This window comes from Strigops habroptila, chromosome 2, assembly GCF_004027225.2.
Source record: "Strigops habroptila isolate Jane chromosome 2, bStrHab1.2.pri, whole genome shotgun sequence".
NCBI classification, from domain to species: domain Eukaryota; kingdom Metazoa; phylum Chordata; class Aves; order Psittaciformes; family Psittacidae; genus Strigops; species Strigops habroptila.
Window position 1 is genome coordinate 122,086,866 of NC_044278.2, and position 24,903 is coordinate 122,111,768.

Below are 24,903 nucleotides of genomic sequence, written 5' to 3' on the forward strand. Positions count from 1 at the left end.
TGTCACCCAGAGCATCTGTGCGGGAGCCAAAAGTACTCCCCACAGTGCTTTGACTTTCCTACTTCTGACTAACTCCAGAGAGTGGAGGCTGCTCCCTCCTCGGGTAACTGACCTCATTGTTTGGAACTGTCCCCAGCGCTTTGCCTGAGGATTTATCCTGTACACGGCTCCATCCTGTTATTGCTGATTGTGGAGGGAAAAGCTCTTCCTGTCCTTGAGGCCGACTTCCCAGGGCTGTGCAAACTGCTCTCTGCTCCTCACACCTTGGCCCGGGAAGATTGAAAACCCAACAGCTTCCAGAGAAGTGGAGAACATGAAGCACTTCACGGGATGGACTCTAACCCATCCGCATTTCATTCCCAATAAAGTAAACGGCAAATATTGCCTTCTTTTGCTCTCAGTTATTTCCATGTGCAATGAAGCAACAGAACAAATGACAAAATGCATTTCCTTCTCCATAATCACGCTTCATTTTGCATCATTTAAGCTGAACTAAGTGACTAAACAACATTTCCCAGCATCTTTCTCCTCCAGGTCACTTTAGTAACTAAAAGCTTGCCTCTGCCAAGCCCTGAAGAGAATGATGAACCCTAAAGGTGCTTTTCAGCCTTATTCTGCTCAAGGAGCATCCTCAAGTGCTTTGCCATCCCTGTTCCCTCCATCTGACAGGCAAAAGGACACTTCCCAATGGGAGATGTTGCCTTCCTCCTGGGAGAAGCAGTCCTGGTCCCAGTTTGAGTTTGCAGCCATCCCTCATGGGTGGCCCAGAGGGAGGACTCTGTCTTACACGGGATGTGGGAAGAACAGGACTGAAATATCACATGGAGAAATCTGAGATCTTGCGCAGCCCCTGTTTGATTCGGTTCCTGCTGGTACCCTAAGGCTTTCCTCATGCCATCCCAAACAGGGGACCCATAGCCATCAGCAACCTTCATCCCACCCTGAAGAGGGGACTCATCAATGCTGGGCAGGTCTGAGGCTGCCTCTTCCAAGGATAACACAAAAGCATCAGGCAGCTCTGGATAAGAGACCATCTGTTAAAGCTCCCCTCGAGATGCAGATGGACCAGCAAGCAGAGGAGGTGATGCCAACAGCCATCTCCAGCATAAGGCTTAGCCCTTTGTCCATAAAACTAACATATTTTTTACAAGCAGTGAAAAGGTGTGAGCATCAAGACTGAATTGCTATACAGGTTGATATTTCTCTTGTCAGATACAATAGGAATCTGCTTTGTGTCATTTCTGATGGCGGATCGGCACTGCCTATCTCCTAAATGCCCATCTCCTGCCCTTCTGCCCCCCATGCTGCAGGCAGAGATGCCAGATGCAACCAGAAAAAACAAGGAAGTACCTCTCAGAGGTACCACAGCACAACCCCATCACTTCCAGCCTGCTGAGACCACAAATTGGGACCATCATCCTTCGGGAGCTGGGTCATCCTTTTCTACTGGGATGTGGTGTGCAAAAGGCTCACTATGAGTATGATACAGGACCAGACTGTTCTACAGCATTTCCCCATCACGTGCGTTTCATTCTGCCTCTCTTTTCAAACAACAGAAGGTATAAAATTCCAAGGTGACTCAGGCTGGAAAATCTCCAGATGTTATTTTCATAAACTGCCATATAGAAAAGAATAGTTAAAAGAGAGGAAAGAACGCCTGATGAGAGAAAGAATCATGGAATCCCAGACTGGTTTGGGTTGAAGGGACTCATCCAGCTCCAACCCCCGGGCACGGGCAGGGACACCTTCCACTAGAGCAGGTTGCTCCAAGCCCCTGTGTCCAACCTGGCCTTGAACACTGCCAGGGATGGGGCAGCCACAGCTTCTCTGGGAAAAGTCTGTGCCAGCGCCTCAGCACCCTCACAGGGAAGAGCTTCTGCCTCAGAGCTCATCTCAATCTCCCCTCTGGCAGGTTAAAGCCATTCCCCTTGGCCTGTCCCTACAGTCCCTGATGAAAAGCCCCTCTCCAGCATCCAAAAAAACCCGAAACAGAACAAGAAAGAAGAAACAGAATAAGCAGAAGAGCCATAAAATGAGAGGTAAAATTCTCTTTCTAGTGACCTGTAGGTGAGCTAGCACTAAAGTCATTAGATTTCACCCAAAATGTCCCCATCTAACTATCACACACTAGTTCCCATCCGATATCTGGCTCTAAAAAGAGTTTTGTGTTAAAGATCCTGGTGATGTGTCCCTGCCTGTGGCAGGGGGTTGGAACTGGATGATCTTAAGGTCCTTTCCACCCCAAACCATTCTGTGATTCTATGATTTCAGCAAGACAAAAAATCCGGACACTTCATTTTCCTCAGGATTGGGCTTTGGGGGCTGAATTCTCAGAAAAAATGAATTTCTATTAGCACAGCTCCGCAGCCCTGACAACAGCAACGCTGCAGCTCAACCACACACAACACATTTCCTTCCCTCTTCACTCAGGAGCTCATTTTTATTCATCTTTTAGAGGCAAAGAGCAGCGTCGGTGTGAAAATCCCATCCGAGGGCTGTAAATCTGTTCTCCTCACACTGGGCTTCTAAATGACAGCACAACAAGGTCAGTGGGGGGATAAACCCTCAACTTGCTCCTCTAATTTAGCATTAAGGTATTGAGCAAACAGTGCAAGGAGCAGAATACAAACCTGCCCATGCTGCTCTGGCCGTGCCTGCCCTGCACTGACCTCAATAATACAGAGAATTTCCAATACATTAAAGGGATAATATTCAGGAGATACGGAGGAAGCTGCCATGGGTTGGCTTCAGAAGGTCACTTTCCTTCAGTAATTGCCAAAGTGCAGAGTGTTTCCTTCAAGAAAAACAACTCTGAGCAGGCTAAAGCCCAGCTGAATCCCTGCAGCACAAAGAGCCTGCTCAGTGCTAACCAAGCGCATTGCACTGGGTTAATATCACCCTGGACAAACATGCATCTGATTTTAATTGCTCAGACCCTGGTTGTCCTTGGAAGGACAAGGGAGGGCAGCCTGACTTTATTGTCACCAGCCTTGAAAGAGGGGATCAGGGGAGGCTTTTTGGGGTGATGCTGGGGGTCTGATTCCCACTATGACCTCAGAGATGACCAGTGGCAGCTGGATGCACCCACACTGCAAACACGATTCCATTCCCATGGCTTTTACCTTGTACCCCTCTTTCCTGCCTGGTTTTGGGCTCTGATGAGGTTTTGGGTTCCATTTCCCACTGCCTAGACAAGCCATAAAGCCATGCAACACTGCAAGCTACCAACCCCAGATGCTTTGATCAGCATGAGGTGGACAGGGTAGAGTGGATGCGATGGCAAGCATCTGCTGTGAGCAGACCAGGAAAAGAACTGCAGATCTAACTATACATCTGCTATGGAGATAGGCTGAGAAACCTTAGAGCAGCTCCAGTGCCTAAAGGGGCTCCAGGAAACCTGGAGAAGGGCTTTGGACAAGGGTCTGTAGGGACAGGCCAAGGGGAATGGCTTTAACCTGCCAGAGGGGAGACTGAGATGAGCTCTGAGGCAGAAGCTCTTCCCTGTGAGGGTGCTGAGGCGCTGGCACAGACTTTTCCCAGAGAAGCTGTGGCTGCCCCATCCCTGGCAGTGTTCAAGGCCAGGTTGGACACAGGGGCTTGGAGCAACCTGCTCTAGTGGAAGGTGTCCCTGCCCATGGCAGGGGCTTGGAGCTGGATGAGCTTTAAGGTCCCTTCCAACCCAAATGATTCTATGACTACAACTCACTGCATTGCCCACTGCCAGATCGTGTGTTTGTAAAAGCAGAGAGAACCCATCCAAGTGGGAGGCTGGGGATGCAGGCACTTACGTTTGATGAACTTGGTTAGAGAGAGGTTTTGCACATGTTCAGATCTCGACCTGAGCTGGCTGAGCACATCCTCGCTCTTCTTGCTGTCACTCTCCTTCCCACTCGCCACCTGGGGACAGACAAGAGGCTGTCACTGCACTGACCATGCCATTTCCACTGAACTCCTTTTTTCTCTCCCAAATCATGCCAGACAGCATCTTCTCCATCCTCTTGGAGATGGAGTCTGTAATGCTTCTGGGCTTGGCCAGCACTGTCAGTGCCCAGTGGGGTGGGAGCATCCATGCATATGTCTCTGTTCCAGGGATAAGAGACATCTTCCCCACCTTTCCCAACAGCAATGAATCCCACTTCATAAATACCAAGCTGGGCCATTACACAGGTACAGCACAGCATGTTCTCAGCTCACGTGAACATGGGAATTCAGGGAGTACAAGCATTTGCATCCAGAAAGATGGATAACCTTAAGGAGATGCTTTTCTTCCGCAGAGGATCTGGTTTATCCCTGGGGAGAAGAGAAGGAAGCACAGGAACCCAAGGAGCAGTGCACCTAGACCTCCAACCAAAGGTTTGGGTGCTGGGTTTGGATGGAGGGTGAGCATTTCCCCCACATCTCCATATGTACCATAACAAGCTGCATGTGGGACCCTTTACCTTGTCACCACCAAGGAGAGCCAGAAACAACTGTAGAGGGAAAAGATCAGGTGAGGAGAGAGTCTGGGATGGAGGCAAAATACACTTCACCTCCTAAGCCGAGAGGGGCTGACCCAGAGCAGGGATGTATCTGGGGCACAGAGAGCAGCCACAGACCCCCTCATCTCTCCCAGCCCCTCTCCATTCTTCTGTTCCTGGAAACCACAGCTGGATTACAGCAAGTCCTCCAGGTTCTCTTTAGTGCTTTTCATTTCTTTTAGCCACATCTTTCCCACTGAACAGCAGCAGTATTGAAGGGACATCCCATCCCATTCTGGTCTATGGAAGGGGACAGATGCTGCAGCTCCCTCCCCCTCTTCCTTCTCTATTCTACATTGCAGGTGGAGGTCAGATGGATCCACGTATCTCTGCTTGATTCAGCCTCATCCAGTGCTTGGAGCTCTGTGGGTCACTAAGCAGGGTGCTCACAGGACCTGGTGCTGCTGCTCAGAAGCAAAGAGGTGCTGGTGCAAGTGAAGTGGAAGACGGAGGGCTTGGATCATCCAAGATCCATTGCAGCCTCATTAGACGACTGCATGTCCAAGGCAAGTGTCCAACACCCCAGGGCATCATTCCCCTGCCAGCAAGCAGCAAGCCAAGGGAGGGGAGGATTTCTCTCTTGGCTATCGCATCCCCTGCTCTGCAGGCTGCTAGGGAATCGCTGGAATGGAAGGCATTAATGACATTAGATGTGCTATTATACATATGCAATAACAGAAAGTGTTCAGGAGAGTGGTTTTCATGGAAACCCACAGCGTATTTTTAGCCCAAAGGCCAGAGGCAGCAGATCTGTCCCTGACACCCCACATTGGCTGCAGCAGCTCAGTCTCTGACATCCCACATCAGCTCAGCAACGGCGCTGTGGTAACAGTCAGCACCAGTTTACTGAGACAGACAAATGAGTTCATTCAACAGAAATTAGATGTTCTTAATTCACAGAGAGAATTGGGCCGCTCTTTGGCTAAAATGGTCTCGTTTCCTTTGAAAACAAGACTGATCATTAAGCATCAAGGAAGTCAAAACATCCCGTGCTGCAGCTCCTACGTTCCCTTTTGGAACAGCCTCTACGAGGCAAAAGTGATAAAGCTCATTTCATGGCTTCTATTGCTGGAGATCAGAGTTTAATAAACCTTTCAAATGTGACTTACTGAGGCGCTGGCACAGACTTTTCCCAGAGAAGCTGTGGCTGCCCCATCCCTGGCAGTGTTCAAGGCCAGGTTGGACACAAGGGCTTGGAGCAACCTGCTCTAGTGGAAGGTGTCCCTGCCCGGGGCAGGGGTTGGAGCTGGATGAGCTTTAAGGTCCCTTCATCCCAAACCAGTCTGGGATTCTCTGGCTTTTCCCAGGTTGAGATCACGTTAGGAATGCTGTTCCTAATGGAAAGCATGGAGCAGCTTCATCCTACTTCCTCAAAAGCCTCCTCCATCCCCGCACAAGGCTAGAAGTGATGCCTACAGATAAAAGCCCTTTACAAAAACATGAGCTGCAATGAGATCACATTCACTGATGGACTTGCACCTATTCTTTAAGGAATCAACCTGAAAAATCCAAGCGTGGGGGGATGTTGCAAGGTGCTTCCCACATTTGTCTGGTTTTCCTCGGCATGTTGCTGCTGCAGTCAGGGTAGTGCTGAGCAACCAGCCCATGTTATTGCACCTACTGACTCCAGCTTGCCAAATTGCCTGCTCTGAGTAATGCTGAAATCCTCTGTGGCAGGAGCCAGCGTCATCAGCAGGGCTTGAGCATCTCTGGTGGTAGACCCAGCATCATTCTCCTCCCTGCACACAGTCAGCAGGCAGGATTCACCCCGGTCCCTCCACAGCTTGCTTCCCAGCATGTGAATGTGCCTGCTTCGTTCCAGGGGAATGCATTTTTTCATCCTTTCAGACAATAAGTAAATATATTGGGGATCCAAGCCAGCTTGGGGAGAGGAGTTTTCCTCCTCCTCGAGGGCTTGGCTCCATGTGCAGACAGCAGCTGCTCCTTGGATGGGTGCTAAGCTAGATGTGCACAGGAACACCCCACTTGCAGGGGTCATGCTCACATAGAAGCATTCCAGAGAGGGGAATTTCAGGGATTTGGGGCTTTTTGTGGTTTTCTGAATGGGCAGAGAGTACACAGCAGAGTGTTAATTCCCTGAAGGACAAAGAGCTGGAAGCTGAGAAAGCCACAGTCAACAGCTTGAATGTATTTCTGGAAAACAATGCAGTTTTAAAGCAGAGAGAAGAGAGTTTGTAACCTAATAGAAAAGTGAAAAGAAGCTGGATGTTATCTTTCATAGCATCAAAGAATGGTTTGGGTTGAGGGCACCTCAAAGCTCATCCAGCTCCAACCCCCTGCCACGGGCAGGGACACCTTCCACTAGAGCAGGTTGCTCCAAGCCCCTGTGTCCAACCTGGCCTTGAACACTGCCAGGGATGGGGCAGCCACAGCTTCTCTGGGAAAAGTCTGTGCCAGCGCCTCAGCACCCTCACAGGGAAGAGCTTCTGCCTTAGAGCTCATCTCAATCTCCCCTCTGGCAGGTTAAAGCCATTCCCCTTGGCCTGTCCCTACAGACCCTTGTCCAAAGCCTCTCTCCAGGTTTCCTGGAGCCCCTTTAGGCACTGGAGCTGCTCTAAGGTCTCCCCTTCAGGAGCCTTCTCCAGGCTGAAAGGCATGTGGCCCCATTTCCCTGCATGGACATGAATAAATGAGGTATGAGCAGGATTGAGACCAGGACTTGTTTTATAGGGAAAGCATCTTCGCTGTGAGCCAGGCTCCTGCTCTCCCCCTCCTGCCATTGCACCTGCGAGAAGGGCAGCCAGAGGTGCTGGCAGCCTGGTTCTATTCAAACACATCACTGGAAAAGGGGATAAATGCCTTGCTCTGTGGCAGAGAGGTTTTCCTTGCTCAATGTGAGGCTTCTGGAGCATTTCCCTCTGGCTGCGCAGACCCTGGCGCTTCCAGCTCGGTGAAAAACAAGGTCAGGGAGAAGCTATTTTAATCTGAAACAAACAAAAAGTAAAACCTCACGGCTTGAAAAAGAATCCGTTTCCTCCTGACAAGGTCACGCTCCCTACAACACGTCTTTGTGCCTCTTCCAGCACGTGCAGGTCCCACCAGGGACCTGGTTTCCTAGAGCGTTCAACCAACCAGCCCACAAGCACCTTGCTCACATGTAATGGGATGGTCATATTTAACCACCGTTTGTGCCCATCTATAAAGGTCCCCATAAAATCCAAATGCGGAGACCAGCCCACTCCTGCCAATGGCAACTCCACACCCTGCCCTTGTCCCCCCTCCATTGCTCCCTAGATAATGCTCTATATTTCTAGGTTGCCTTTGCTGAGGCTTGAAGAGGATTAATGAGGCAGCCCCAGAGCATCCCAGGAGCAGAATTTTCCAGGCTAAGCCTTAGATTCCCCTGTCCCCTCTCTTTAACCTTTCCCTACTAACTGATAACCCCAATTGGAACAGGAGAGGAGAGTCCTCCCAGTTGAGGAGAGTTCTCCATCATTTCTCATGTCAGCACCACTGGAAGCACACCAGGTCACTGCTGAATAAACAGGGAAGGGTTTGGATAAATGCTGCAATCTGTCCCCACACAGAAACTGGAGATGTTATTTTTCACTCCCCCAGTGCCGTTGCGCAATGTCTCTGCCTGCACTGAAGGGTTGAGTCACTGCTCCAGCACCATCCCACCATGCCAGGACCCCAGAACAACCCCAAACAGAGCTGTTTGTACCCTGAAATACCCTCTGTGGGTTGGGAAGGGGATGGGAAGTCCCCAGCGAGCCTGGCAAAGGGCAGGAGGCTCCCTGCAGGCTCAGACATGCTGGTGCAATGCTGTGATGTAGCCAAGAGCAGCATCCATGGGGCATCCTCAGGGCAGGGCAGGAGGGGTCCTGGCTGCGTTGTACCTGCAGGAGCTTCTCCTCACCACAAACCTTCTGCTTTGGGACTGGAGGGACAGGAGTTGGGTGGACCTTGCAAAGCCACCTCTACCAGGAACGGTGATGTCCAAACATCTCTTCCACTGTGGCTTAAGAGGAGAGCGCTGACGAGATGGACTGATATCCAGAGAGGGTTGCGTGACAGCACCAGGGCCTGGACATGACCAGGACATGTAGACCTGCTTCCCATAAAATCCACGCCAGCTTTCTCACGAGGCATCTGTTTGCAGATGACAAGTGCTGACATTACAGGAGAGGCTTTGTCAGGGCAAGGAGGAAGCGTCTTTCGCTCATCCCCTTTGTACGGCACTTGGGAGATGTTTGGTTCTATGTGACTGTGGAATGTCACAGAATGAAACCCGAACTGGCAGATAATGGGGTGGAAAAGACGGATCTTGTACAAGAGAAATGCTGAGCAAAGGCAATGCTCCTGCTTTTGTTTTAGGTGCTCCCGAGATCACCTTTTCCCTTCCCAACCCTTTCCCATGACCTGCGGAGCCGCAGGGACTGGGGAGGTGCTTTACCTGCTGCAATGCAAGAGCATTACCTGCAACACAGACACTATGGCCAAGAAAAAGCCTTTCCTAAAGGGGAAGCCTTTAGCAGTCAGAATACAACTGCCTGGGTTGGGACACAACATCAACAGACAGTAAAGAATGAGCTAAACTTTGGCTATTCAGCAACTGGAAAGTGCTCAGGTGCTGTAGTTCCCCATAATCCAGGATACAGTCCCAAGAAAACAATTCAGGTTCATGGAAGCAGGATTAAACTGGAATTACTGGGGAAAATACGGTTTTGACTGGAAACAGTTTGTCCAGTACCAGCCTCATCCTCTGCCTGTGATCACGCTGGAACTGGATGAGCATTAAGGTCCCTTCCAACCCAAACCCTTGATGATTGTAGGAGTGCATCATAGCTTTGCCGTGATTGTCCCTCAAATAGGATTATTTGGGATGTTTTGGTGCTAGAAACTCACTGACAAATATCAAAGCAGAGAAATAAAAAATGTTCTGTGTCTGAAGTGATTGATTTATGAAAAGAAAGATCAAAAGAGAGAGCTCCCATGATCACTGATGTTAACACTGAGTGCACAAATCATCCCAGGAACTTCAAAGAAAGAAGCTATCAAATAAAGAGAAGCTGAAATGTAGTTGTAGAATAAATAATCGAGATCTGTCTTGGCTGATGGGAGGAGGCAAATAAGCTTCCAAAGAGACAGAGGGTTGTGCCGTTCTTCAGTGCTTGCTGGATGATGCCCATTGAGGGGGGTGGTCCTTGGTCTGGAGGCACCACCAAGGGCTCAGATGAATCACATAAACTGAAGCAGGAGAAAGAAGGGCAAATGAAGGTAGGATGAGGGTCAGAGAAGAGGAATAGTCCCTTTGGCAGTGAGAAGGACTGAGCCATGGGCCAGTCTGTGCTACTGGGATCTCATCTGGTGAACTCTGCAGCGGGGAAATGCATCCACAGCTTCATATGGACACGTTATTCCCAGGTGGCCTCATCATCTACCGAGACATACAGGGGTCTGCAGACAGCAAGTGGCACAATGACAGCTTGATCTTTTGGCCTCCAAAAATGACTCCCATAGTTGGCGGTGCAGAATCATCTCAGCTTTTTCTCTGGACAGAGCAGGTCTATGCTTTTCCAGTGTGTTATTATGGCTGATGTGCCATAGGTACTTGCTGTGGGTAAGATGTTGTGCTGGGGCTTTACAAACATGCTGGGAAAGCCCAGTTGATGCTTCAAGTACTTGCAGCTTGTGGCTGCTGGTAGCTTTATTCCTGCTTTAGGCAGGAAGAAGTCCTGAAAGCAAAGGCAGCAAAGGAAATGCTGATTGTCTTTGAAGCTGCAGCTGTATTTAGACAGGGTTGAACCCAAGGTTATCACAATGTCCATTCGTGCTGATCTGCAAAACCCTGTGTTGACCCCATGCCTTCCTTCTCCTCTGCTGTGTGCCAGGAGATGGGGCTTCGTGCTGCAAAGGTAGCACAGGGATCTCACCCTTCCTCACTGCAATGCCGCATCTCCCCCTCTCCAACCCGAACCAGAACCAAGACAAGAAGAAACAACAGCTTTGCTCTGTGTGGTGACAGGAAACCTGGATGCAACCCTAAAGCCACAACATGAGCCACTGTGGCACCAGGGACCTACTGGGAAAGGGCAGTTGCTCTGCCTGGGGCAGAGAAAGGGCTATGAAGATGCTCCAAGGGCTGGAGCAGCTCTGCTCTGGAGCCAGGCTGAGAGAGCTGGGCTGGGGCAGCCTGGAGAAGAGAAGGCTCCTGAAGGGGAGACCTTAGAGCAGCTCCAGTGCCTAAAGGGGCTCCAGGAAACCTGGAGAGGGGCTTTGGACAAGGGCCTGGAGGGACAGGCCAAGGGGAATGGCTTTAACCTGCCAGAGGGGAGATTGAGATGAGCTCTGAGGCAGAAGCTCTTCCCTGTGAGGGTGCTGAGGCGCTGGCACAGACTTTTCCCAGAGAAGCTGTGGCTGCCCCATCCCTGGCAGTGTTCAAGGCCAGGTTGGACACAGGGGCTTGGAGCAACCTGCTCTAGTGGAAGGTGTCCCTGCCCGTGGCAGGGGCTTGGGACTGGATCAGCTTCAAGGTCCCTTCCAACCCAAACCAGAGGTCAGTGCTTTACCAGAGCCGAGTTTTACACCTGCAGACACACATTTCCTTTCTAGTTGCATGTCTTAACAGCTCTACCCACCCCTCCTGCAGGGTTTTGCAACATATTCCTGGCTGATGCTCTTTTGGAGGCTTGAACAAGCTCAGCGGCGGGTGCAGTAATTCAGTGGCCTTCAAGATGCTGCTGCCTCCAGCTCACTGGAGAGGAAAGGGGGCTGCCCTTCGTGCCGGAGAAGCAGTCATGCTTATACCCTTAGCAAACACTGATTTACTCCAAGGGCAAGCAAGGGAAAATGATTTCTATCTTTCACTCTTCAATACCTATGGAAAATCACCCACGATAATGCAGATTTCCTACAAAGCTTTGAGTGCTTCTGCAGTAAACAGATGTTTTACACAGAACAGCATCTGTCAACATTTCTACAAAGGCTTTTTGGGTTGTTTTATTGTCTTCAGCAGGGCCCCTTGCTGCTGCTCCAGCACTGATGCCCCAGCTTGGCTGATCCTAGCATCTCCCACCCTTCAAGAAGGCAGATTTTTGTCATCACTTCCATTAGTTTCCCATTACTATATTTACTGGAAGCAGTTTCCAAAAGCCTCCTGGGGGAAATGGGGACAAATTCAAGCAGATCCAGGCTGCAAAGGGATAATGGTCACTCAGCCATGTGGGAGCACTTCCCATAGATATTAGCCACTTACAAACTTTCCTGCTGCATTTTAAACCAATATCCAACCAATCCTTCCCTTAAACTCTTCACAACTGCTCAGACTGATCAGAGAGCAGCACTTGCACAAAATCAAAGTGCAGTTGTTTTAGTTCAAAGCACATTATTTTCCCTCAAGACCCATTTATGAAATTAATATTGCCATCAGCCCTAATAAAGGACCTTTCTCCTGAGATGCACTGTGCCACTCTTCTACATTGAGCGTGTTCTGCTAATATAGATCATGTGGAAATGACTTGAAAGTGATCCAAGCTTCACTAGGATAAAGCATGATCACCCTCATCCTATAAACTCAGTTTACACCTCATTCCCTTGAAGGACCACAGCACCTTTGCAAATCTCACAGCATACATAACCCAACAGTAGATTACTATATCCCCAGAAATGTAGCTGGTACAAGAAGTCACATTCTCGAAGGCAGGTGAAACCCAAATCTCTATAAGAATCACTCATCCCTGTGGAAATTCAAGCAGCAGAAGCAGAAATGAAGAATTATTCTGCAGCAGGCAGTGCATGGGCTTGTTTAGACAAGAAAGTTTCGACACCGCCCCAAGGTAAAATACATGTGAAAGGCAATTACACAGGCTGGAGTATCAAGTGAATGCAATTTCACCTACTAAGCGCGTCCCAGCAGCTTCAGTAACATTCCAAACCATAGCGTGATGCCTCCTCTAAAAGAGCAATTTGGTTTGGATTATTCCTCATGACACACCGGGACCCGCAGCCACCAAAGCGCTTGAGAACTTCATGAGCTGTTCTGCAGCTTGGCATGAGCACTGAAGCACTCAGGCGGGCTCCAGAGAAGTGAAAACCCTGGTAGTAAGCACAGAGTAAAGGACTGCCCCACTAGTGGGCTGCAGTAGGAGCTAAGGACAAGCATCCCCCAAGCAAACTGCAGGCAGACAGATGTTGGATTGGCTTGGCTTGGCTTGGCTTGTGATAACATGTTCAGGCTGCTAAAGGTTTTTCCCTGCCAGTTATCCCTGAGGACTTTACAGAGCCAGGGTGTTTAGGGGATGGAAAGTGCCTAAAGTCCTTCTGGTCAGAGAAGAGATCACAGTGGAAATGGTCACACACCATAAGGAAACAGACAGCTCATAGAATCAAGAGTTCTATGGAATTGGGTTGGAAGGGACCTTCAAGCTCATCCAATTCCAACCCCCTGCCATGGGCAGGGATGCCTTCCACTAGACCAGGTTGCTCCAAGCCCCGTCCAACCCATGCAGAGTGACCAACATACAGGCACTATTCCAGTGCCCCAGCAAAGAAATGATCACATCCATTAAGCTGCTTGAACCACGTTGGGATTCACTGAGCACCTGCTCAGCAGACAAGAGCTTCTGACAAGGGAACTGAGACCAAACCACAGCTCACAACTGTCTTTGGGATGCAGCTATAAACATCACAACCACTTCCACAGTCGTGTTTCCCACAGACACAGCAGCAATGGTGGTGGCGATGGAGGAACGTGCATATGAATAAACAAGGTACTTGTGCGCAATACAAAAAGAGGAATCTGCAGCCCTTCTCCTACCTCTTTTGGCATTTCCCGTGGGAAGAAGAAATAAGGCACTGCAGACAGGGCCACGAGACTGGCTGCGACCAGGAAACCCAACCACCAGGCTCCAACCCACCGCGGGTCCTTGTTCGTGAGCTGGACTTCACCTGCAATGCAGATAGAGAAACAGACATTAAATCAAAGGTGAATGGAGGGATCCCAAAGAGACGATGATGGGTGTCCCAAACATCATTCAGCACCAAAGCGGTGGCTCCCAGGGTGGGGAGCATCACTTTTGGGGTCTGAGGAGCATTTGCATCCGAGTCATCCCATGGTGCCAAATGACATTTCATTCTTCTTTATCACCAGGGTGTCTAAAAACCCACTGAGCCCTTTGGATGGAGACAACTGGGACAGGGATGTCCTCGAGCTGGAAAGGCAAAAGAAAGCATCCCCATAGCAGTCTTTTCAGATAAGAAATAACCATGTTGTGACAAAGCTTGGAGATACTCAAGGGGATTAAGTCATGGTGTCGGTCAATAGGACGTCCTTTCCTTTCTCTTTCCCTTTCCTTTTCTTTCCCTTTCCATTCCTTTCTCTTTCCTTTTCCTTTCCAGAAAAATCCATTATCAGGATGAAAATGGAATTAACTGCAGTTTGCTTTCAGCATCCAAGAGCACTGGTTTAGGTTTCTTTACAGTCTGCCTATCCACACAAGGACCCCATTCACAGCAGGACTTGGGCCCTGGAGCTCTTCCCACCAGTCTGGTCCAGCAGCCAGTGCCTGGTTTGCGGTTCAACCAACAGAACCCTATCTTTAAAAATGCTAGAATAGGGGTTATATCCCTTCCTCCTCCCTGTCTTCCCCCAGTTCAACCCATCCTCCTCTCCTATCAGCCTCAAGACACTGCCAAAAATAACATTTTCTGTGGGGAAGGTACTTGGCATTAATAACACGGGATATGCAGGAGTCAGGATGCAAATTCACAACAGGGCGAGTGTGAACCAAGATCTATTTGTACGGGAAAAGGGAATACCTGTGGTTAGACACTAGTCACGAGCAACCCCAGGAGATGAGTCCTCCCAGAAGCCTCTTTCTTCACAGAGGTGAGGTTTAACACAAGTGAGCTATTCTCACTGAGAGGGTGCAATTAAAACTGCAATCAATTCACTGGATTCAGTGTGGTGGATGCCACTGCATCTCATCTCCCATCTCAGGCAGGAACAAGTGATAGGTCAAAGAAACTGGACTATCTCCTCCCTGCACAATGCATTCAGCAAATTGGGGTTTTAAATCCCCTCCTGAATAAACACCAAGTTGGGTTCTTCCACAGGAAAACATGAGTTAAATTAGATTCAGCATTAAGCAGCCATGGCTCACTGGCTTGTCCCAGTGGGGTGAAGACATCTTTAGGCTGAAGATAGCTCTAAAACTGGGTATCCTCCAGCTCTACTGGGCACATTCTTCAATGTCCACCTGCAGAAGATGGTTTAAAAGAACTGAGCATCGGGGTGTCCAGGCAGACACCAAATCCTCATCCCATTGCTTCATCCTCCAGAGGCATGTGAGCCAAGACTCCAGACACCTCGCCATGGTTCACCCACTAAAGAGAATGGGTAGCTGCAGCAATAGCCCTCATAGGAGGAGGAAGATCAAGATTAGAGTGTGCTCTTGTGCTGCAAACATCATAAATGTATATAGTGACAAAGTCCAGGTGAAAAACCAACTGGTGAAGCCAGTGAGCAGGAATGAAGCAGAGGCTCTGAAAAGGAGACAAAGCTCCTAAATTCATCTGTGTCATCAATACCCACTGCTCATCCAGCTCCAGATCTGACACTATCTGGTCACCACCCAAAGAACGCTGTCCATGATCCTTTTCAACACAAGAGGATATGCTGAGCTGTATAACGTGTGTCTGCTCTGTTAATAACCAGGAAAGAGCCTCTTGTTTTCCAGGCCAGGATTCAAGAGCAGCCAAAAAGGAGACGACTACAAATACTTCAATAACACAGGTCAGGAACAGATATTTGAAAAGGAAAAGCCTTTTATGCTCCTTTCTTGCCCTATTCAGCATTTCTCTTTGACTTAGAATCACAGAATCCCAGACTGGTTTGGGTTGAAGGGACCTTAAAGCTCATCCAGATCCAATCCCCTGCCACGGGCAGGGACACCTTCCACTAGAGCAGGTTGCTCCAAGCCCCTGTGTCCAACCTGGCCTTGAACACTGCCAGGGATGGGGCAGCCACAGCTTCTCTGGGAAAAGTCTGTGCCAGCGCCTCAGCACCCTCACAGGGAAGAGCTTCTGCCTCAGAGCTCATCTCAATCTCCCCTCTGGCAGGTTAAAGCCATTCCCCTTGGCCTGTCCCTACATCCCTTGTCCAAAGCCCCTCTCCAGGTTTCTTTAGGACCCCCGGTTGCACCCTCATCTACTGGGGGTCTGGATGGCCAGAGAGGGGCTGTCTCGGTGCATGGGATGCAGTGTGAAGGATGCTGCTGGGTCTCCAAGGACACATTCACTCACCTCCAGTGACTTTGTCAATGTCCACGTAGAAGCGCAGCATGGCAGAGCCCAGCATGAAGGCCACCCCCGGCCCGATGACTGTCACCGAGAACAAGATGCCTGTAGAGGGGTGAGAGCAAAGAGGGGCTCAGCCCTGTGTGAACCATGGGGACACTGAGGCAGGACCAGGATCCAGCACATCCCCCTCCAGCACAGGCTGTTCCTATGGCAGCTTTCCTATCTCACACCACTCAAAGGACAACAACCCCATGCTTTCCATGATCTCTTCACAGGGAAGGATTTGCAGAACTCAGACCCTTCCTTCCCCTTTTCTTCAGCTTCCTAGAAAGACTGAAATACACCCAGGAACAAGATGTGCCCCTTGGCATATGAAATGCAGGAAATGAAATGTTTTCTTACAAGGTTCAGGCGATAAAAGTTATCAGCAAACTCTTCCACATGAATTACTCTTAAAAAAAAAAATCAAACTCATGCAAGATTCCACTTGTAACAGATGATCCCTTCAAATATGGTTCAGAGGTCTGGAGCATCTACCAGAGCAAAATCCAATGTAGTACTTCCAATTTCTTGACAGCATTAACCTTGTTTTCAGCCACATTTATTGTCCCATTCAGCTGGAAAAGGGCTAGAAAGACCTGCAAAGACCATCTTGCCTGTCCCACCATCCTGGGACATTCCTTTTAGGCATGTATCCAGCACTCCCTCTGCTGAGGGATACTTGCCCACCTCCCACATGGTTGATCTTTCTTTTTCAGCTTCCTATGATTTTCCTTATATCTAACCAAAGTCTTCATTGCTGCATCTTAAGCCCATAGCTGCAGTGAACGCAGAGATCAGGTTATTCCTCTTCTTGTTGAAGCCTTTTTGGAGGAGAACATGGTTATGATGTTATTCTCCAACTTATCACTCTCAGACCATAAATCCCAGCATGTCCCCTAAGTCGTGTTTTCCAGCACTCCTCATTTGTCTGCAGTTTGTCCAAGTTTGAAGCTGGTGAACTGTTACTGCAGGAACTTTCCCAGCACTGGGTAGAGCAGAAGGGCTACAACAACCTCTGCTCTCATTAACACCAATTAGCACCTAATTACCAATGTAAGTCTGGTTTCCCCTTTTGAGCATAGAATTACAAACTGTTTTGGGTTGAAGGGACCTTAAAGCTCATCCAGTTCCAGGCCCCTGCCACGGGCAGGGACACCTTCCACTAGAGCAGGTTGCTCCAAGCCCCTGTGTCCAACCTGGCCTTGAACACTGCCAGGGATGGGGCAGCCACAGCTTCTCTGGGAAAAGTCTGTGCCAGCGCCTCAGCACCCTCACAGGGAAGAGCTTCTGCCTCAGAGCTCATCTCAATCTCCCCTCGGGCAGGTTAAAGCCACTCCCCTTGGCCTGTCCCTCCAGGCCCTTGTCCAAAGCCCCTCTCCAGGTTTCCTGGAGCCCCTTTAGGCACTGGAGCTGCTCTAAGGTCTCCCTTTCAGGAGCCTTCTCTTCTCCAGGCTGAACCAGCCCAGCTCTCTCAGCCTGTTGTCCCACAGCAGCCCCAGCCTTACCCAAATAGAGAGGGGAGTTCCTCTCACTGGCGAAGTCATCGATGTAGGAGATTCCAAAGGGCTGGATGGGGACACCACCAATGCCCAGCAGCGCCTGGGCGATGAACATGACGAGGAGAACCTCGTGGTTCTCCCTGGCAGCATGGGGTGTGCAGCCGGCATCACTGATGTTCCCTTGGGACTCCTGGACCCCGGGCTGGCACAGGTCGGTCGTGTTGCTGAACATACCTGTGATGAGAAAGGGAGCAGGTTTGAGGAGCTCAGGCTGGAGAAAGAGCTTCCCTAAGATGGCAGCAAGCACATAGGTATCATAGAAACATAGAATCATGGAATGGTTTGTATTGGAAGGGACCTTAAGATCATCTACTCCCAACCCCCTGCCACGGGCAGGGACACCTTCCTCTAGAGCAGGTTGCTCCAAGCCCCTGTGTCCAACCTGGCCTTGAACACTGCCAGAGATGGAAACGAGAACTCATTTTCCTCAGAAATGGATGTGAAAGCGAAAGTGCTGATTCCAGCACCCTCATCTTCCTTAAACCCCAGGAGGAAGGGTGGTGATGTTTACAGCAGGATTACCGTGGTTATACCCCATTTATATGCAGCCCTGAGTGATCACACAGCACCTGCACCAACACTCCTGCAAAGCAGGGCTAATGGTTTCCAGACTGTCCTTAGATCCTGACCCCTGTTTGCAGCCATGAATTAGTCACTCATTAAGTCACCCATTAAGTCACCCATTAAGTCTTTGGTGGCTGCAGCTGCGCTCTCTCTGATGAGACATGGAAAAGCTGGTTTGTGGAGGCTTCTGGAAGGTTTGCTGGAGCTCCACAGCAGGATTTGGGAAGATAACGAGATAGTGGTTCTCTCCTTTCTTTCTATTCTCAACCCTTCACTTCCTTTCAGGTTCAAAATCCCAAATCCACCCTGACTGTTTTTCCATGTGTGATTTAGAGCTGCAAGTTTCTCACAGGAAGTTGATTTTCTGGTGGGGCCTAGAATCTGAAAGCATTCATAGAATCATAGAATTACAGACTGGTTTGGGATGAAGGGACGTTAAAGCTCATCCAGTCCCAACCCCCTGCCACGGGCAGGGACACCTTCCACTAGAGCAGGTTGCTCCAAGCCCCTGTGTCCAACCTGGCCTTGAACACTGCCAGGGATGGGGCAGCCACAGCTTCTCTGGGCACCCTGTGCCAGCGCCTCAGCACCCTCACAGTCAAAAATTACTTCCATATATCCAACCTGAACCTCCCCTGTGTCAGTTTGAACCCAAAGACAGCTCAATTCCCCCAAAGACAGCCCAGCTCGATGGGGGAAGCCAGGTGAGGTGCCCCACAAGCAGAAGTTAGACATGAAACCAACACTCCCTCTTGGCAAACAACAGCATTTCACTTCCAAAGATGTCCCTTTGGGCTGAGTCAAGCTCCTTGCTGCACCTCTTGTTTCCTTACCATAAAGGTGACAGAGTTCATGAGAGTTTGTGTTATCTAGGTTATGAAAGTAAAGAAGCATTTCATGTGCGATGAGAACAATGTGGCTCAACTCATGGAAGATGAGAGCCCTGATGGCTGGGGAAGAACTTCCCAGTACCCAGTGTTTGTCTGCTGCGTGGATGTGCAGAAGACAAGGGGAAATAGAGGCACAGCCTACGTTTTAACTGTTTTCATGCCCTTTCCCATGGTTCCAGCTATCCCTGGCTCTGCTTTCCACCATCCATTGCCTCTTAGGACTGACATGGTTTCAATCCCAGACAATTCAAATTCCTTGAGGACAAACCTACAGTTTGCAGCTCCCAACCCCTCGAGGGAAGGTCTTTTCCTTTTTACTGTCCCAAAAGGCATAAAATAAGTTCCTAGAGTACCTACTGGCAACGGACTGGTCATACTTGTAGGGTCCAGTTATGAAGTGGGGGAGAGACATGAGGAACCCAGCCAAGGAGACAAGGATGGCGCCGCAGCCGATGAAGCGAGGTCTGTGCACCCGGCTCCCGAAGTAACTTATGAAGACGATCAGCAACGTGTTCCCAACCTGCAGCAGGACACACAGACCAAGACGTCTCATAGGAGAACAGGAGCATGGGGAGAGCGTTCACCAGGAGAAGCAAGTTGGTTTTCACCTCATTGAAGGAAGCGAGCAGCCCTGAGGTCTGGCTGGAGAGGCCGTATCGTCTCTCGATGGTGGAGATGGAGCTCTTCAGATACCCAGAGACCAGGAGCTGGGAGAGCTGGAGAAACCCATGGCAGAAAACAAAGAACTGCCAAGACAAAAAGAGAGCATCCAGCATGATTACTGTGAGCTGCAAATAACACAGTGCAGCTCCTACTCAAAGGTATGATCATCGAACAGAAACCTTTCACCATGAGCCTTTGAAATATTATCCACCATCAGTGGTCTTCTGAAATGAGGTCATAGCTATTAAACTGTCCTCTGCCAGAAATGACCATAGGGTCAGTATTTGCAAGGCGGGTTCAGTTTCTTCAGCTGAAAGTGGCTTTGGTCAAACAGGTCATTTCACTTGAGATGCTGTAAGTTTGTGTTGGCTTCAACGCCAAGATCCAGCAGCGGAACCAGGACATTGCACAACCCTCCTGCTCCTGCGCAGCCCCAGGAAAACAGCCATTCCCAGCACTAGGAGCAGCTCTTCTGGGATGAGAATGACCTCTTCCAAGCACAGCAACACACAGCTTCTTTAGAGAGAGTCAGGAGAAGCGCAGGAAGAATAATTCAGACTTTCTGATTTCCTTTCCTTCTTGTGAAGCTCTGGACCTAAAGGGCACATCTCCTTTGGGAAAATGTAATGGTTCTGTTCTAGTTCTAGAAGGAAACCTTGTCGAAGACCATCAGCTCCCAGGAAAACATCTGACCTCATCTATTCCAGAGTTTGTGATGCGGTGGTGCTTGGCTGCCCAGGCAAACACGTGGCTGCTGCCCCACCATTACCGAGAGCAGCATTCATCTTCCTGCTCCTCACACAAAAGCATTTTGCAAGTGCCAAATGAACCACCCCAAAAGCAGTGGAGACACATCCCTTTCACCCGCAGCCCTGCAAAGTACTGAGCAAAGGCAAGGAGCTGGTAAGCCATCTCCTTCCCTGCTGCCACACGGCTCTTCACAGACATCCTTCTAGTCCCCAGATGAGTTAAAACAACTAAGCAACACAAATGGTCACACACCCTAAGGAGGTGGGCTGCTCATAGAATCGCAGAATGGTTTGGGTTGAAGGGACCTTAAAGCTCATCCAGCTCCAACCCCTGCCACGGGCAGGGACACCTTCCACTAGAGCAGGTTGCTCCAGGCCCCTGTGTCCAACCTGGCCTTGAACACTGCCAGGGATGGGGCAGCCACAGCTTCTCTGGGAAAAGTCTGTGCCAGCGCCTCAGCACCCTCACAGGGAAGAGCTTCTGCCTCAGAGCTCATCTCAATCTCCCCTCTGGCAGGTTAAAGCCATTCCCCTTGTTCTGTCCCTCCAGGCCCTTGTCCAAAGCCCCTCTCCAGGTTTCCTGAAGCCCCTTTAGGCACTGGAGCTGCTCTGAGGTCTCCCCAGAGCACAGCAGAGGGGGAGAATCCCCTCCCTCAAGCTGCTGCTCACGCTCTGGGGGTGCAGCCCTCTCATTGCACTGCAGGACAGGCTGGGTATCCTGGGTCCTTGTAGAGCTGCTGCCCTCAGCCTTGGATACAACCCCAAAGCCACAGGCACCGCTTTTAGTAGACCTATTCCCAGTCCCTGGCTAGTGCAGGGCATTGCTCTGGCTCTGTGTGTTCTGCAGCCAGCTCCCACCAGGCAGCAGTTTTGCCTGGAGGAGCTGCTCAGCCTGGCCTGGGTTTCTGTATGTCTCATTCTGATCCAGGGCTGAGGTGTGGTCACTGCCAAACTGGACAGTTTACAGCACAAAAAGGGAATAAAGGGATGTTTAAGCTCCCTTGGCTCCCCGAGAGCTGGAGCACCAGGGTATGGGTACCACCACCACAAGTGATGCCAGGACTTTCCCCCCTTCCAGGCTCATGTCTCTAGTCCAAACCTGTGTTTAGACTAGGAAAATGTCACCCAGCCAAAGGAAATCTTTCCCAGAGCCAGCTTTGCTAAAACTCCTGCATTCCTGCAGGACATGCTGGCTATGCCCAGCCAATTTCCTGAATACATGAGTTCAGATGGAAATGCTGAAGCCAGATTCATTTTTTACCCAGGCATCCATAACACACAGCTAATGGGTATCCAAATCCAGGACCTTCATGACATGATGGTTTACATCAGCTGCCCACCACTGCCCCACATCCACTTCAGCTCAGGAGGTCAAAATGGGTTGGGAATAGGAATCTGGTGTTTTATTCTCCCCTGTGTGGGCAGATTACAGCACAGAGAAGGGCTAAATCCCTGCAAAGGACTCGCAGTGGCTTGGTGTCAGCACTGGGCAAGGACCCCAGTTCTGGTCCCAGGAGCTGTTTGCTGTTTGCCATCAGATCACAGCACGGCTGCTGATCTGCCAGGAAAAGAAGGAACAGACTCATGGATCTCAGATCTGCTGGAGACATCCATGTGCTCTGGCTGCACACACCATGCTGGGTTTGTCCTGCAGCAAAAGCCGCTTGTTTACATCCCGGTATCTGCTCAGGACATCTGGCTCTTAACTTGGATGGGCCGGAAAGATGCTTTTCACGCCTGGAAGGAGACACCATGACTGACACCAGCGTGACCCTCATAAACAGAGGGAGAGATCTCCCCGAGGACCAACTGCTGCAGAGCATAAGTTCAGCTCTGCCTGAGAGCCACAGGGCATCTCCACGTTGCCAGAGGTCATATGGACATGCACAACCAACGTGAACTTCTGCCCCCGGAGGTCTCAGCAGAGCTAACAAAGCCTGCTTTCATCTAAACCTTCCTTGTCAGCAGAGCCTGCTGCTTCGTGCTCCCAGCAAGAGGAGGGAGAAGCAGCAGACAGCAGGGTTGCTGTGAATGAAGGCAACACACTAAAAATCACATTATATGTGCTTATCAGCTCCCAGGAAACAAACCTCCCAACATAGAACATCCCTTCCCACCCTCTCAAAGCACAGGCTGTGGATCCTGTCCACATCACAAACCTAATGCAGGCTTGGAAGAGGAGTGTGACACCAAGAGCACTGATTCAGGTCTCCTCCACTCTAATGCAAGCTCGGTTTTGGCTAAGTCCCAAAGGTTGAGACTATACTTGTAAATGTAACAGGCCAGGGTCCATTCTCTGATGCCGAGGTCAGTGGGAAGAGAACAGCCTGAATCCATCCTACCAAACTCACTGAGCTTTCAAAATAGGGTGGTTTCACCCAAAATACTTGCTAGGAATGGTCCTGCCCTTGGGATCACAGAATCATAGACTGGATGGGTTGAAGAGACCTTAAAGCTCATCCAGTTCTAACTTCTTCCTAAAATATCATCTCAATTTCCCCTTTGGCAGGTTAAAGCCATTCCCCTTGCCCTGTCCCTGCAGGCCCATGCCCAAAGTCCCTCTCCAGGTTTCTTGTAGGTCCCCTTTAAGTACTGGAAGCTGCTCTAAGATGCCCAGAAATGTGGCCACACCATGATGCTCATCACAAGAGGGTTTTGGTTTCCTCCCAGCAAGCTGCTGCTTGCAGCTGTGGTCATTCAGACCAAAACCCTGCACTGGAAGGAGGATCCTGCACTTTCTGCAGCCCACAGAGCTCCCACAACCTGTGTCCCCCCAGTCAGCTTGGGTTTGGGGGATGCCATCCACACCACAGGTCCTGGGGAATGAGCAATAGGGATGAGAAATACGGGGATGAGCAAAACCCAGGGTCAATGCAAGGGTTTGAGGACACTGTTGGTGGCAGAAGATCCCAAGGGGATTGAAGCAGCTTAAGGAAACTGGAGGTAGACCACAGGGGTCCTGGGTAGCGCCAGGAGCTGGTGGGGTGGTTAAAAACAGCTCAGCAGGAGCCCTCAGGCATGCACCAAGTCCCATGGAGGGAGCAGGGGTGATGAAAGAGCTGCAAAGGCATCCGAGCACAGTGCAAAAAGCAGGATGAAAGGAAGGGAAGGAAATCCCCAGGGGCTGCTCAGAGGAGCTGCTGAAGATCAAGCCATCGATAGCAGGTTCTAATTAAACACTTCCACCTCTTTCCTTCAGCATTTGCCTTTTATACAATGAGTGCTCACAACGCAGCACAAGAGAGGAGCCAACATCTAACACTCTGCACTGCGTGTGTTGCAACCAAAGACCAAGAGATCCATAAGAAACCTGGATATCCGGATGGCAACTGCACTAGATGCTGAACAAAGGTTTTTAGACACGGAACCCCAGAGCAGAAGAACATTTAGAAAGTCAAACTTAAGATGAAATGGTTGAGAAGGAAGAAACACAGAGCAATGTGAAGACCATGGCCTGCCTTTTCTCCACTTTTGCAGCAATTTCAAGTCAACTAGTTCAAGGAAAACAACATAGGAAAACTCTGTTTTTTTGCAGGATCTGCCAGAGTTTGTGTGTTTCCAGTTTCTCCATGGTGGTGATTTACTTTCGTAAGGCAGCAAAATGGAAGGTCTGGCAGTTAAAGCTCTGCAACTCTCCTTTTTGCTCCTCAGTGAGTCATTGTGGACAACCACCCTCACCACAGGGTGGGAAATACTTTCATGATGAGAAGCAGAGAGCTGGTAATTGCTAGTGTGTGATTCCCAGTTTGTCCCATTGCAGCTGGGATGATGGTGGTGGGTGGTCGAGCCCCAGCAGTGTATCTATCACAGGGCTCCTATGGGACCTCCCATGGTATTTGGTCTAGGGCTGACCACACATAGTCTCAGATGCCACCCTGTGTCTTTCCCAGCTGGATCTGGGGGACAGCCCATGCCACATGGTGGGCAGATCCTCTGTATCACCTTTCTGTGCCATCTAATGACTTCTCAAGGACTTGAGGCTGGGGTCCCTCCACGCCTGGACTTGGGGCTGGTGGGATCAGCCGGCCTAGATCTGATGGGCTGTCCCAGGAGAGGGTCTGAAGGTGACCTGGGTCTGCAGACACCAACCCTTTCCCAAGACCTGGGTCCTGACCACAGATTGTACCCACAGAAAGCCAGGAGCAGCCCCAAGCCCAGCTCTTTCCCACGAAGGGCTAAGCCATGCTCATAACACCTCCTGTCTACATGAGTAGAATTGAAACAACTCAGATACTCCAAACAAGTGCTGGCATAGGCTGAGGAGGAAGGAAGGGAGAGGTTTATTAATGGCTTACTTCAATAAACATCTGGGAGGTGTTTTTATAAGAGCCTGCTCAGGCTCTCTATTGAGATAACACCCACCACAGCAACTAGACCAGGGGCAGAGGGCGCTTGGTATCGAGGTACCTCTGCCAAAAACAACACCCTTGCAGTGCTAGAAGAGCAACGTTCCTCCTCTGGGGATGTGCCATCACCACTTCCCACCATGGAGAGGGCATCTTCTCAAAGGGAAGAGCAGCATACCTGCCAGGTCTGTGGTGACGAGCTTTCACCCATGGGCAACGATGTCCCAGCCCAATGTCTACATCATCCATAACCAGTCCTGGGATGGGTGCATGTCCACTCTACCACACGTTGAAGAAGGAGTTTCTCTGTA

The 24,903-nt window shown here is 50.1% G+C and overlaps 1 protein-coding gene across 4 annotated transcripts in view; it reads right to left on the reverse strand.

The window, feature by feature from the left end:
* The window catches only part of SLCO2B1 (solute carrier organic anion transporter family member 2B1), a 56,734-nt gene that overhangs the window by 15,544 nt on the left and 16,287 nt on the right, over window positions 1-24,903 (reverse strand). For 2 of the 4 annotated variants that reach the window (XM_030477322.1, XM_030477323.1), the window contains 6 exons: window positions 19,443-19,580; window positions 19,192-19,354; window positions 17,327-17,554; window positions 15,783-15,881; window positions 13,297-13,427; window positions 3,789-3,897 (listed from right to left, as the gene is read on the reverse strand). In XM_030477322.1, the coding sequence (XP_030333182.1) occupies window positions 3,789-3,897; window positions 13,297-13,427; window positions 15,783-15,881; window positions 17,327-17,554; window positions 19,192-19,354; window positions 19,443-19,580 (868 nt within the window). Of the gene's footprint in view, window positions 1-3,788; window positions 3,898-13,296; window positions 13,428-15,782; window positions 15,882-17,326; window positions 17,555-19,187; window positions 19,355-19,442; window positions 19,581-24,903 lie in introns of those variants that run through there. The other 2 variants (XM_030477324.1, XM_030477325.1) reach the window with 2 other exon arrangements.